General features: G+C 45.8%; 1 protein-coding gene across 17 annotated transcripts in view; it reads left to right on the forward strand.

Moving 5' to 3' along the window:
• LOC129839337 (voltage-dependent P/Q-type calcium channel subunit alpha-1A-like) overlaps positions 1 to 14,593 on the forward strand; it is a 202,233-nt gene that overhangs the window by 171,453 nt on the left and 16,187 nt on the right. For 10 of the 17 annotated variants that reach the window (XR_008757004.1, XR_008757003.1, XM_055906682.1 and 7 more), the window contains 4 exons: positions 1,638 to 1,783; positions 4,734 to 4,869; positions 7,479 to 7,598; positions 13,804 to 13,821. Coding sequence is in view for 15 of the 17 variants with exons in the window: in XM_055906682.1 (XP_055762657.1) it covers positions 1,638 to 1,783; positions 4,734 to 4,869; positions 7,479 to 7,598; positions 13,804 to 13,821 (420 nt within the window). In the remaining 2 variants the exon portion in view is untranslated. The remainder of the gene's footprint in view (positions 1 to 1,637; positions 1,784 to 4,733; positions 4,870 to 7,478; positions 7,599 to 13,803; positions 13,822 to 14,593) is intronic. The other 7 variants (XM_055906693.1, XM_055906695.1, XM_055906688.1 and 4 more) reach the window with 4 other exon arrangements.

Raw genomic sequence — 14,593 nt, forward strand, 5'->3', positions numbered from 1 at the left:
GACGCCTGTATCTTTGTAGTGACTGGGTGTATTGATACACCATCCAAAGTGTAATTAATAACTTCACCTTGCTCAAAGGGATATATGTTTACCCATCTACCAATAGGTGCCCTTCTTTGCGAGGCATTGGAAAACCTCCCTGGTCTTTGTGGTTGAATCTGTGTTGAAATTCACTGCTCGACTGAGGGAGCTTACAGATAATTGTATGTTTGGTGTACAGAGATAAGGTAGTCATTCAAAAATCATGTTAAACACTATTATTGCACACAGAGTGAGTCCATGCAACTTATTATGTGACTTCTTACTCACATTTTTACTCCTGAACCTATTTATGTTTGCCATACCAAAGGGCTTGAATACTTATTATGTGACTTGTTAATCCCATTTTGACTCCTGAACTTATTTGGGTTTGCCATACCAAAGGGGTTGAATACTTATTGACTCATAACAGTCCAGCTTTTAGTTTTGTATTCATTTATGAAAGTTTCAAAAAACATAATTCCACTTTGACATTATGGGGTGTTGTGTGTAGGCCAGTGACACAACTTCTGAATGTAATCCATTTTAAATGCAGGCTGTAACATAACAACATGTGGAAAAAGTCAAGAGGTGTGAATACCTTCTGAAAGCACTGTGTGTATATATCAGGGTTGGGGTCAATTCCATTTCAATTGCAGTCAATTCAGGAAGTACAGTGAAATCCCAATTCTCTGCAATGTTTTTCAATGAGGAACATGTGGAATTGGAACTTTATGAATTGATTGAAATGGAATTGACCCTAACCCTGGTATATATACGTTTCTAAACTGGGTGGTTCAAGCCCTGAATGCTGATTGGCTGACAGCCGTGGTATATCAGACTGTATACCACAGGTATGACAAAACATTTATTTGTACTGCTCTAATTACTTTGATAACCAGTTTATAAGAGCAATAAGGCTCCTCTGGGGTTTGTGATATGTGGCCAATATACCACAACTAAGGGCTGTTCTTATGCAAGACACAATGCGGAGTGCCTGGACACAGCCCTTAGCCGTGGTATATTGGCCATATACCACACCTCCTCGAGCCTTATTGCTTAAATATATGGCTCTGGTTGCCACTAAGCTCTGACTGACACAGGATCAGATCAGGTCTTAATTCTCCCGATGGTGAAGGTTATCAGATGGTTATGGTAATCTGATCCTAGATCTGTGGTTAAAGCAGGGGTGGGCAATTCTAGCTCTGGAGGACCAAAGTATTTGTTTCAGTCAAATAATCAGCGAGTCCTCAGTTTAGACACCAATTAAATAATAACCAACTAGAAAGGGTCATTTTTCAAGAAACATTGTGTGACTTGCTTCAGCTGTCCAGTGGAAGAATTTTAAATTGTTAGTGGCTAGTATTGAAAAACTGAAGCTAGTTTAGTGGTGACTATTATCTATACTTAGTGCTGGGCTGGAACAAAAGCCTGCCCCTCCGCCCTTCTCCAGAGCTTCAATTTCCCACTCTAGGCAACTTCTAACCTCTAAACCATTACTTTACCCAATTGTGCCACCTGGTGGGAGCATGCTGCGGTGCATCCTCTCCTTTCCTCTGTGTGTGTCCCTGCCTGAGTGTGTCTGATGCCAGCCCGAGGCCATGTTGTATCTCACACAGAACCGAACACCGTTAATGTTTCAGCGCATGGAGCCGCCCTCCCCCGGGGGAGGAGAAGGGGGAGGAGGGGGAGGCCCCGACGGGACGGGAGGAGGGATGCCAGGGGTCAACGGCCTCCCCGCCACACAGCACGACCCCAACAGCATGTGAGTAGAACCGTACACACTCTTTCTCTCTTTCTCTGTCACACACACACATGCACACACACCCAGCACGACTCTAACAGCATGTGAGTAGTAGTGATGGGTTATACATATGCGTACATGATATGTACATATACACACACACACAAATACATACATACGTAAGCATGCCAACACTCACAGTATGCATACTGTAGATACACACACACACACACACACACACACACACACACACACACACACACACACACACACACACACACACACAAGCATACATACAGTAGAATACATATACTCATACTCACACTGGTTCGGATACTAGAGCCGACAAGGTGAGAGAAAAAGGGTGACTTGAGCAAGGCACTTACCCCTAATTCCTCCAGGGGTGCTGTACAATGACGACCCTGGCCGTGACCCCACTCTCTGCGGGTGTCTCAGGGGGAGTTGGGATATGACGACCCTGGCCGTGACCCCACTCCCTGCAGGTGTCTCAGGGGGAGTTGGGATATGACGACCCTGGCTGTGACCCCACTCCCTGCGGGTGTCTCAGGGGGAGTTGGGATATGACGACCCTGGCTGTGACCCCACTCCCTGCGGGTGTCTCAGGGGGAGTTGGGATAGGACGACCCTGGCCGTGACCCCACTCCCTGCGGGTGTCTCAGGGGGAGTTGGGATATGACGACCCTGGCCGTGACCCCACTCCCTGCGGGTGTCTCAGGGGGAGTTGGGATATGACGACCCTGGCCGTGACCCCACTCCCTGCGGGTGTCTCAGGGGGAGTTGGGATATGACGACCCTGGCCGTGACCCCACTCCCTGTGGGTGTCTCAGGGGGAGTTGGGATATGACGACCCTGGCCGTGACCCCACTCCCTGTGGGTGTCTCAAGGGGAGTTGGGATATGACGACCCTGGCCGTGACCCCACTCCCTGCGGGTGTCTCAGGGGGAGTTGGGATATGACGACCCTGGCCGTGACCCCACTCCCTGCGGGTGTCTCAGGGGGAGTTGGGATATGACGACCCTGGCCGTGACCCCACTCCCTGCGGGTGTCTCAGGGGGAGTTGGGATATGACGACCCTGGCCGTGATCCCACTCCCTGCGGGTGTCTCAGGGGGAGTTGGGATATGACGACCCTGGCCGTGACCCCACTCCCTGCGGGTGTCTCAGGGGGAGTTGGGATATGACGACCCTGGCCGTGACCCCACTCCCTGCGGGTGTCTCAGGGGGAGTTGGGATATGACGACCCTGGCCGTGACCCCACTCCCTGCGGGTGCCTCAGGGGGAGTTGGGATATGACGACCCTGGCCGTGACCCCACTCCCTGCGGGTGTCTCAAGGGGAGTTGGGATATGACGACCCTGGCCGTGACCCCACTCCCTGTGGGTGTCTCAAGGGGAGTTGGGATATGACGACCCTGGCCGTGACCCCACTCCCTGCGGGTGTCTCAGGGGGAGTTGGGATATGACGACCCTGGCCGTGACCCCACTCCCTGCGGGTGTCTCAGGGGGAGTTGGGATATGACGACCCTGGCCGTGACCCCACTCCCTGCGGGTGTCTCAGGGGGAGTTGGGATATGACGACCCTGGCCGTGACCCCACTCCCTGCGGGTGTCTCAGGGGGAGTTGGGATATGACGACCCTGGCCGTGACCCCACTCCCTGCGGGTGTCTCAGGGGGAGTTGGGATATGCAACAAAAGAAAACACTTGTATAACACACTTGTGTCTAATATAAGCACCCCCCCCCCCCCCCCCACAAATTATTATTACAAGCATACAACCTGCACATACAAACGCTTCGTAAATGTCTCTCACGGGTCTGTTTCTTCGGTTTCTACACGATTTGGGCTTTTTAGCTGCTGCGTTCCCCAATGACTCTCTCTGTCTTCCTTCTCTGCGTGTCTCTGTGTCTTCCTTCTCTTTCTCTGTGTGTCTCTGTGTCTTCCTTCTTCTTCTCCGTGAGTCTCTGTGTCTTCCTTCTCCTTCTCTGTGTGTCTGTGTCTTCCTTCTCCTTCTCTGTGTGTCTCTGTGTCTTCCTTCTCCTTCTCTGTGTGTCTCACTGTCTTCTGTCTCCTCTGTGTGTCTCTCTGTCTTCCTTCTCTGTGAGTCTCTGTGTCTTCCTTCTCCTTCTCTGTGTGTCTGTGTCTCTCTGTCTTCCTTCTCTGTGTGTCTGTGTCTTCCTTCTCCTTCTCTGTGTGTCTCTGTGTCTAACATCTCCTTCTCTGTGTGTCTCTGTGTCTTCCTTCTCCTTCTCTGTGTGTCTCACTGTCTTCTGTCTCCTCTGTGTGTCTCTCTGTCTTCCTTCTCTGTGTGTCTCTCTGTCTTCCTTCTCTGTGTGTCTCTCTGTCTTCCTTCTCTGTGTGCCTCTCTGTCTTCCTTATCATTCTCTGTGTGTCTCTGTCTTCCTCCTCTGTGTGTCTCTCTGTCTTCTGTCTCCTCTATGTGTCTCTCTGTCTTCCTTCTCTGTGTGTCTCTATGTCTTCCTTCTCTGTGTGTCTCAATGTCTTCTGTCTCCTCTATGTGTCTCTCAGTCTTCCTTCTCTGTGTGTCGCTCTGTCTTCTGTCTCCTCTGTGTGTCTCTGTCTTCTGTCTCCTTCTCTGTGTATCGCTCTGTCTTCTGTCTCCTCTGTGTTTCTCTGTCTTCTGTCTCCTTCTCTGTGTGTGTGTGTGTGTGTGTGTGTGTGTGTGTGTTTATGAGTGCGTGCAAGCATATATGGGTTTGCGTTTGTGCGTATACAGTATATAAGCCACTAACATCCTCCTCCGTGTGTGTGTGTGTGTGTGTGTGTCTGTGTGTGTGTGTGTGTGTGTGTGTGTGTGTGTGTGTGTGTGTGTGTGTGTGTGTGTGTGTGTGTGTGTGTGTGTGTGTGTGTGTGTGTGTGTGTGTGTGTGTGTGTGTGTGTGTGTGTGTGTGTGTGTGTGTGTGTGTGTGTGCGCGAGTGCTTGTGTGTGTACCAGACCTCCAGAGGGGGGGATGACAGAGAGCCAGTCGTGGGTGACAGCTAAAGCTCAGGAGATGTTTAACAAGACGGGCAACTGGAGCCCAGAGAGACCCTACCCCGACCATCTCCATGACAACAGACACAACCCCCAGGTAACGCAGCACAAACATATAACAAACACACGCAGGTCACCGTGGTAACGCAGTAACCACGCAAACTGAGGCCTGACTGTGATTCTATTGAGGTTTTGAGACAATACAGGGGCTGTTAGTGTATAGGCCTACAGTTATTCCATTGTGTCCTATAGGAGTAAACATGATGATGTCATAGGTTTACACTAAATGATAACTTAGTCATGCAACGCAGGATAAAGATATCTGATATGTAAAGATGTATAAAGCTTATATTGCGGTAAGTTGTTAACAACACATGTTCTGGAGAATGTCACTCCCTTGGTATATATTACATCCTTATTCCTGGTAGAAGGAAATGACAGACTGTCGATACTGCTACTCAATCTGTATTTAGCCCGGTGATTCACTGAGAAGGGCTTGATTGGTCAAGAGACGGACAATATTCCACCCCTCTTCAGCTGTGCTGCTCTGAGTCCACTTTTGGACTGTTTGTGTCGACCCGCTCAAGGTCTTCCTCTTCAGTCTATCTCTCTCTCCCTGTTTCTACGTGTCACTCAGTGAAGTAACTATGTTCAGCCTCCCACAGCTTACTGACGCACTCTCTTTCTGTCCTCTCTCACTCTCTCGCGTCTCTCTCCAACACTCTCATGCCATCTCGTGGCCCATCCTCACTGCCCCCTGGCTCAAACCAAGTCTTGGGCCTACAGGTGGGTGGTGGATGGGATCCCCCCTCTCTCTTCCTGTTGGACTGTGCCAAGCCCACCCTGGTCTCATCTCTCTCAGTCAAATTAGTGAAGAACCATAGATATGCATGTTTTGTGTGTTTTGTTGTACTGTATAAAAACATAGCGACAGTGCATTCGGAAAGTATTCAGACCTCTTGACTTTTTACTCATTTTGTAACGTTACAGCCTTATTCTAAAATGGATTAAATAAATAAAATCCTCATCAATCTACACACAATACCCCATAATGACAAAGGAAAATCTTCTTTTTTTTTTACATTTTTGCAAATGTATAAATAAATAAACCTGGAAATATCACATTTACATAAGTATTCAGACCCATTAAGTCAGTACTTTGTTTAGGCACCTTTGGCAGCGATTACAACCTTGAGTCTTCTTGGGTATGACGCTACAAGCTTGGCACACTTGTATTTGGGGAGTTTCTCCCATTCTTGTCTGCAGATCCTCTCAAGCTCTGTCAGGTTGGATGGGGAGCGTCACTGCACAGCTATTTTTAGGTCTCTCCAGAGATGTTCGATTGGGTTCAAGTCCGGGCTCTGGCTGGGCCACTCAAGGACATTCAGAGACTTTTCCCGAAGCCACTCCTGCGTTGACTTGGCTGTGTGCTTAGGGTCGTTGTCCTGTTGGAAGGTGAACCTTCCCCCAGTCTGAGGTTCTGAGCACTCTGGAGCAGGTTTTCATCAAGGATATCTCTGCACTTTGCTCCGTTCATCTTTCCCTCAATCCTGACTAGTCTCTCAGTCCCTGCCACTGGAAAACCTCCCCACAGCATGATGCTGCCACCACCATGCTTCACCGAAGGGATGGTGCCAGGTTTCCTCTAGACGTGACGCTTGGCATTCATGCCAAAAAGTTCTCCCATCTCCACAGAGGAACTCTGGAGCTCTGTCAGTGTGAACATCGGGTTCTTGGTAACCTCCCATACCAAGGCTCTTCTCACCCGATTGCTCAGTTTGCCCGTGTGGCCAGCTTTAGGAAGAGTCTTGGTGGTTCCAAACTTCTTCCATTTACGAATGATGGAGGCCACTGTGTTCTTGGGGACCTTCAGTGCTGCAGAAATGTTTTGGTCCCCTTCCCCAGATCTGTGCCTCGACACAATCCTGTCTCGGAGCTCTACAGACAATTCCTTTGACGTCATGGCTTGGATTTTGCTCTGACATGCACTGTCAACTGTGGGACCTTATATAGACAGGTGTGTGCCTTTCCAAATCATGTCCAATCAATTGAATTTACCACAGGTGGACTCCAATCAAGTTGTAGAAACATCTCAAGGATGATCACTGGAAGCAGGATGCTCCTGAACTCAATTTCGAGTCTCATAGCAAAGGGTCTGAATAATTATGTAAATAAAGTATTTCTGTTTTTTGTTTTTAATACATTTGCTAAAATTTAAAAAAAAACTGTTTTTGCTTTGTCATTATGGGGTATTGTGTGTCGATTGGTGTGGATACATTTTGGGAAAAAAAACAATTTTAGAATAAGGCTGTAACGTAACAAAATGTGTAAAAAGTTAAGGGGTCTGAATACTTTTTGAATTCACTGTACATGAACGCTGTTACAGTATCTATGGTTCTGTGGGAAAGGATGTCTACATACTGCTCCCTGCTGCCCGTTGAAGGACCAGATAAACAGACATACAATAGAGAGGCTTCCTTATTTTATGGTTAATTCACAGCCAAGTTGGCCAGTGGAGACAAGACAATATACCTATTGAATAAGAATTACACAACTAACTATAGAATAGTTAAAAAGCATAGAATTATATACAATTATAGAATCACTTAGGATTCACTCACTCTAGTACTATCTAAAGGCCCCTCGCTCAGAGACTCCTGCCCCGAGTCGGCAGTGGTCACGCACCCTCTGGTCTCTTTTTTGCAGACGCTAGAGATGAGAGAGATGGGGCGGGACGGGTACTCGGACACTGAGCCCTGTCACCCAATGCGAATGGACAGGCATGGTCGGACCATCTCCATGCCCCGCCTCTCAGACGACAACCAAGTGAGCACCTTCATCCCCATCATCATCATCATCATCATCATCATCAACCCTCCATTCCTCCTCCTCATCCCTCCACTCTTTCCCCTCCATCCTCCTCCTCCTTTTCCTCGCTCTGACTATCCACTCTGACCTGTATTTGTTTGTTTTAGTCTATTTGGATCCCCATTAGCTTTTGCGGAGGCAGCAGCTATTTTTCCTGGGGTCCACAAAAACACTAAACATGACAAGTAACAAAACAGTGATACACTAATAGACAAGGACAGCCACACACATTTAAAATACAATCATATACAAACAATACAACTAGAAAAATACAAGTAATAATACATTTTTTAAAATTGTGTGTGTGTGTGTGTGTGCGTGCGCGTGCGTGCGTGCGTGCGTGCGTGCGTGCGTGTGTGTGTGTGTGTGTGTGTATGTGTGTCAAGCCCCTGTTTTTTAAGACTACTACTTGTAAAGTATTATGTCTTAGAAACATTTTGAAGTGATGTATCACTTTAAAACTAGTTTCCTTACACTCTTAAAACTTCTACCGACTCAGAAACCCGGATCCGGGAGCACCCCCACCTCCCCCACCAGTAAAAAAGCTGAATAGCATAGCTAGCATAGCGTCACAAGTAAATAGTAGCATCTAAATATCATTCAATCACAAGTCCAAGATACCAGATGAAAGATCCACTTCTTGTGAATCCAGCAATCATTTCTGATTTGTAAAATGTTTTACAGGGAAGACACAATATGTAAATCTATTAGCTAACCACGTTAGCAAAAGACACCATTTTTCTTTGTCCACCATTTTATCTCACCACCAGTAGCTATCACCAATTCGGCCAAATAAAGATATTGATAGCCACTAACCAAGAAAAAACCTCATCAGATGACAGTCTGATAACATATTTATTGTATAGGATAGGTTTTGTTAGAAAAATGTGCATATTTCATGTAGAAATCATAGTTTACAATTGCACCCACCATCACAACTCGACTAGAATAAATACAGAGAGCAACGTGTATTACCTAATTACTAATCATAAAACATTTCTTAAAAATACACAGCGTACACTAATTGAAAGACACAGATCCTGTGAATCCAGACAATATTTCAGATTTTCTAAGTGTCTTACAGCGAAAACACAATAAATCGTTATATTAGCATACCACATGTGCAAACATTACCCCAGCATTGATTCACGGCAAAAAGAGCGATAGCATTATCACCACCAAAATGTATTAATTTTTTCACTAACCTTCTCAGAATTCTTCAGATGACACTCCTGTAACATCATATTACAACATACATAGAGAGTTTGTTCGAAAATGTGCATATTTAGCCACCAAAATCGTGGTTATACAATGAGAAAAGTAGCCAAGCTGGTCAGAAAATGTCGGGCGCCATATTGGACAGTGATCTAGTCTAATGCATAAATGCTCATAAACTTGACTAAAAAATACAGGGTGGACAGCGATTGAAAGACAATTTAGTTCTTAATGCAATCGCTGAATTACATTTTTTAAATTATCCTTACTGTTCAATACAGGGTGCGCCAAAGCGAAGCTACCCCAAAGAAAATGGCGGGATATGCGTTTAACATTTTTCGACAGAACAACGATTTATCATCATAAATAGTTCTTACTATTAGCTGAACTGCCATCAGAATCTTGGGCAATGAATCCTTTCTCCGGTCTAATCGTCTTTTGGTCGAAAGATGTCCTCTTGTCCCGTCGAAATGGCCACTAACGTTCAGCATGTACTACAAAAGTGCCCAGCTCTTCGAAGTGCGTCACACAGAAATGCCATAAAATCGCACTAAACGGATATAAATTGCTATAAAACGGTTTAAATTAACTACCTTATGATGTTTTTAACACCTATAACGAGTAAAAACATGACCGGAGATATATTACTGGCTAAACAACAGCTTGGAAGGAGGCCAGTCCGACGTCCATCGTGCGTCAGGCGCAGAGACGAAAAGAAATGTACTTCCAGTCATTGGTCTTTTATACAGGCCCTGATTGCGCAATCGACTCCATTCAAATTGTCACCACTTACTGACATCTAGAGGAAGACGTAGGCAGTGTTTGTATCCCCATAGCATTCACAGGGACATTACAACTGACCTGGGAACAGGGGCCAAGATTTCTGAAATCTCACTCCCTGTCATGAAAAGTGCTGTAGAAGGAGTTCTGTTTCACTCAGAGACATAATTCCAACGCCTATAGAAACTAGAGAGTGTTTTCTATCCAATAATAATAATAGTATGCATATTGTAAGAGCAAGAATTAAGTACTAGGCAGTTTAATCTGGAGACCAAGTTATGCTAAGTCGAAACAGCACCCCCTATATTCGCAAGAAGTTTTAACAGGGTGGTGATTACAGTGTGGCGCATGCTAATGCTAACTTAAATAGTGAAATATTAGCATGGAGATATATTAATACTAACTTAAATAGTGAAATATTAGCATGGAGATATGCTAATGCTAACTTAAAGAGCTAAATATTAGCATGGAGATATGCTAATGCTAACTGAAAGATGGAATCCACAGTAGGGGGAAGCAGCCCCATTTTCCGTTGTTATTGATTTTGTTGCCAAGCTGAGGAGTGCAGCAAAAATTCCAGTACATTTTGCCCTCTTTTATCGCGCGTGAAATGATGTCAGAGGGGAGAAAACAGTATTCAATGTTTGTGGTAACTTCTTTGTTGTTGTAAAACTATAAATGGACGTGTCAGTTTCACCATTAAGGATTCCAGCTTTAAAGCAGCCAGGTCACTCAAGATTAACGTTGAAATTGAACGTCCATCCATGTCCCAAGGACGTTGGGAGATGCCTTCAGAACCTGCCACTTGGGCAACGGTGAGCACCGTTACCAACAAGTAGGCTTGGGTGTTGGGGATGGGTCAGAGGGTCACATGTTCAATCCCAGTGCAGACACAATTTATTAAAATGTTGAACCCAAACCCTTAACCATTCAAAATGAATGGCTACATTTAACCAGACGCAAGTCACCTTGCCAGGAGGCTCTACCCATCAACCGTGTCAAAAAACATTTAGAAATGTAACGTTTGGACCAACTTTGGAAATTTTACGTTTTGAGAAACGCAGATAAACGTCTGAATCTGAAATGAAATTGGTCAAAGTGAGATGGTGTTGCTTTAAAGAGTGGAATATTATCATGGAAATATTAGGTAACAGAGCAGTCTGGATACGTCTTTACTCCACAAAGCACATACTTGCCTAGCCCTCCTCATCTCACACCCCCCCCCTTCTCCCTCCTTCCTCCTTCCTCTGGGGTGCTTCCCATCCCCATTACATCCATCCTATCCATGCTCATTCCCATAGTAGCCTTGGTGTGTCTGTCTGCTGTCTGCTGTGGCCAGAGGTCTTGGCTTGTTGGGAGAGGGTGTGAACTGAGAAGGACAATACCGGTGGTACCTATTTTACCTCAAACATCTGTGTATTTTAAGAAAAGCTTTCACGAAAATGTCGCGCAATCCCCAGGACGGTATCTTGCAGCAAAAACACACGCACACACACACGTGTTTTGTTTACGTGTTCACAGTACAATAAAGCATCTGGCTGCTGTCATACACACACATACACTGGCATGCACACACACACACACACACATACTCACCCACATTGTCATCAAACCATGTACTCTCACTCTGGCCTGGTGTCATCAAGTCTGTTGGTTACTGTAAGACTGTAGCAGTGTGTAGTCTGTTGGTTACTGTAAGACTGTAGGAGTGTGTTGTCTGTTGGTTACTGTAAGACTGTAGGAGTGTGTTGTCTGTTGGTTACTGTAAGACTGTAGCAGTGTGTTGTCTGTTGGTTACTGTAAGACTGTAGCAGTGTGTTGTCTGTTGTCATCAAGTATGTTGGTTACTGTAAGACTGTAGCAGTGTGTTGTCTGTTGGTTACTGTAAGACTGTAGCAGTGTGTTGTCTGTTGGTTACTGTAAGACTGTAGGAGTGTGTTGTCTGTTGGTTACTGTAAGACTGTAGGAGTGTGTTGTCTGTTGTCATCAAGTCTGTTGGTTACTGTAAGACTGTAGCAGTGTGTTGTCTGTTGGTTACTGTAAGACTGTAGGAGTGTGTTGTCTGTTGGTTACTGTAAGACTGTAGGAGTGTGTTGTCTGTTGGTTACTGTAAGACTGTAGGAGTGTGTTGTCTGTTGGTTACTGTAAGACTGTAGGAGTGTGTTGTCTGTTGGTTACTGTAAGACTGTAGCAGTGTGTTGTCTGTTGTCATCAAGTATGTTGGTTACTGTAAGACTGTAGCAGTGTGTTGTCTGTTGTCATCAAGTCTGTTGGTTACTGTAAGACTGTAGCAGTGTGTTGTCTGTTGGTTACTGTAAGACTGTAGCAGTGTGTTGTCTGTTGGTTACTGTAAGACTGTAGGAGTGTGTTGTCTGTTGGTTACTGTAAGACTGTAGCAGTGTGTTGTCTGTTGGTTACTGTAAGACTGTAGCAGTGTGTTGTCTGTTGGTTACTGTAAGACTGTAGCAGTGTGTTGTCTGTTGGTTACTGTAAGACTGTAGGAGTGTGTTGTCTGTTGGTTACTGTAAGACTGTAGGAGTGTGTTGTCTGTTGTCATCAAGTCTGTTGGTTACTGTAAGACTGTAGCAGTGTGTTGTCTGTTGGTTACTGTAAGACTGTAGGAGTGTGTTGTCTGTTGGTTACTGTAAGACTGTAGGAGTGTGTTGTCTGTTGGTTACTGTAAGACTGTAGGAGTGTGTTGTCTGTTGTCATCAAGTATGTTGGTTACTGTAAGACTGTAGCAGTGTGTTGTCTGTTGTCATCAAGTCTGTTGGTTACTGTAAGACTGTAGCAGTGTGTTGTCTGTTGGTTACTGTAAGACTGTAGCAGTGTGTTGTCTGTTGGTTACTGTAAGACTGTAGCAGTGTGTTGTCTGTTGGTTACTGTAAGACTGTAGCAGTGTGTTGTCTGTTGGTTACTGTAAGACTGTAGGAGTGTGTTGTCTGTTGGTTACTGTAAGACTGTAGGAGTGTGTTGTCTGTTGGTTACTGTAAGACTGTAGCAGTGTGTTTGTCTGTTGTCATCAAGTATGTTGGTTACTGTAAGACTGTAGGAGTGTGTTGTCTGTTGGTTACTGTAAGACTGTAGCAGTGTGTTGTCTGTTGGTTACTGTAAGACTGTAGCAGTGTGTTGTCTCTTGGTTACTGTAAGACTGTAGCAGTGTGTTTGTCTGTTGTCATCAAGTATGTTGGTTACTGTAAGACTGTAGCAGTGTGTTGTCTCTTGGTTACTGTAAGACTGTAGCAGTGTGTTGTCTCTTGGTTACTGTAAGACTGTAGCAGTGTGTTTGTCTGTTGTCATCAAGTCTGCTGGTTACTGTAAGACTGTAGCAGTGTGTTGTCTGTTGGTTACTGTAAGACTGTAGCAGTGTGTTGTCTGTTGGTTACTGTAAGACTGTAGGAGTGTGTTGTCTGTTGGTTACTGTAAGACTGTAGGAGTGTGTTGTCTGTTGGTTACTGTAAGACTGTAGGAGTGTGTTGTCTGTTGGTTACTGTAAGACTGTAGCAGTGTGTTGTCTCTTGGTTACTGTAAGACTGTAGCAGTGTGTTGTCTGTTGGTTACTGTAAGACTGTAGCAGTGTGTTGTCTCTTGGTTACTGTAAGACTGTAGCAGTGTGTTGTCTGTTGGTTACTGTAAGACTGTAGGAGTGTGTTGTCTGTTGGTTACTGTAAGACTGAAGGAGTGTGTTGTCTGTTGTCATCAAGTCTGTTGGTTACTGTAAGACTGTAGCAGTGTGTTGTCTGTTGGTTACTGTAAGACTGTAGGAGTGCGTTGTCTGAGTGTGTGTGTGTGTGTGTGTGTGTGTGTGTGTGTGTGTGTGTGTGTGTGTGTGTGTGTGTGTGTGTGTGTGTGTGTGTGTGTGTGTGTTGGTAGCATAGAAGCGTAGTAGTGTTTAGTAGTGGAATATGTTGCGTTATACTGTATCTGAAAAGCTTTAGTGTGGCATCGGCAGTGTGGTAGTTTAAGACCACCTGGCACCCTATTCCCTTTGTAGTGCACTACTTTTGACCAGATCCCATACTGTAGGGCTCTGGTCAAAAGTAATGCATTTTGTAGAGATTAGGGTGCCATTTGGAACGCTGGCTAATAGCCTATAGACTGTATAGTATGAAACACCACCACCTGTGCTCTCCTCACTGACTGTGTCTAACACTGCTCTGCCCTACAGAGTGTACACGATGCTGCGGTAAGTGTGCGTGCGTGCGTGTGTGTCAGTGAGCAACGTTTTTTATTGTCTCTCTTTTCCTCCCTCTCTCTCTCTCACCCTCCTCTCTCTTGTGTGTTCTCGTTGGCCCTTCACCAATTAACTGGATCTCTCTATTGTTCTGCTCTCTCTCTTCTTCCTTTTAACTTCCCTGCCCTCTAATGTCTCATCCTCCTTCTCTCCTTTCCTCATCATGTTCTTTCTCTACCTCCTTCCCAACTTTTTTACCTTCCCTTCGTCCTCTGTTTCCCATCCCTCCCCCTCATTCCTCTCTCCCATACCAACCCCACCTCTCTTTCTATACCCAACCCTTTCCTCCTCCCCACTCATCCTTTTCCCCTCATCCTTCTCTCCCCCCTTCCTCTCTCCATCCCTCTCGCTCCCTGGGTCTTGGTGGCTATGCTGTGCCCAATGGATCTGTCCTCCGGTGCTGTTTGTTTTTGTCTCTCCCTTCCTCTCCGCTCCCTTCTTCTCTTCTCCTTTCCTCTCCCTTCTCCGCTCCCTTCTTCTCCGCTCCCATCTTCTCCGCTCCCTTCTTCTCCTCTCCCTTCCTCTCCGCTCCCTTCTTCTCTTCTCCTTTCCTCTCCCTTCTCCGCTCCCTTCTTCTCCGCTCCCTTCTTCTCCGCTCCCTTCTTCTCCTCTCCCTTCCTCTCCGCTCCCTTCTTCTCCTTTCCTCTCCCTTCTTTTCCACTCCCTTTTTCTCCGCTCCCTTCCTCTCCGCTTCCTTCTTCTCCACTCCCTTCCTTTCCTCTCC

Source organism: Salvelinus fontinalis, chromosome 40, assembly GCF_029448725.1.
Source record: "Salvelinus fontinalis isolate EN_2023a chromosome 40, ASM2944872v1, whole genome shotgun sequence".
Classification (NCBI taxonomy): domain Eukaryota; kingdom Metazoa; phylum Chordata; class Actinopteri; order Salmoniformes; family Salmonidae; genus Salvelinus; species Salvelinus fontinalis.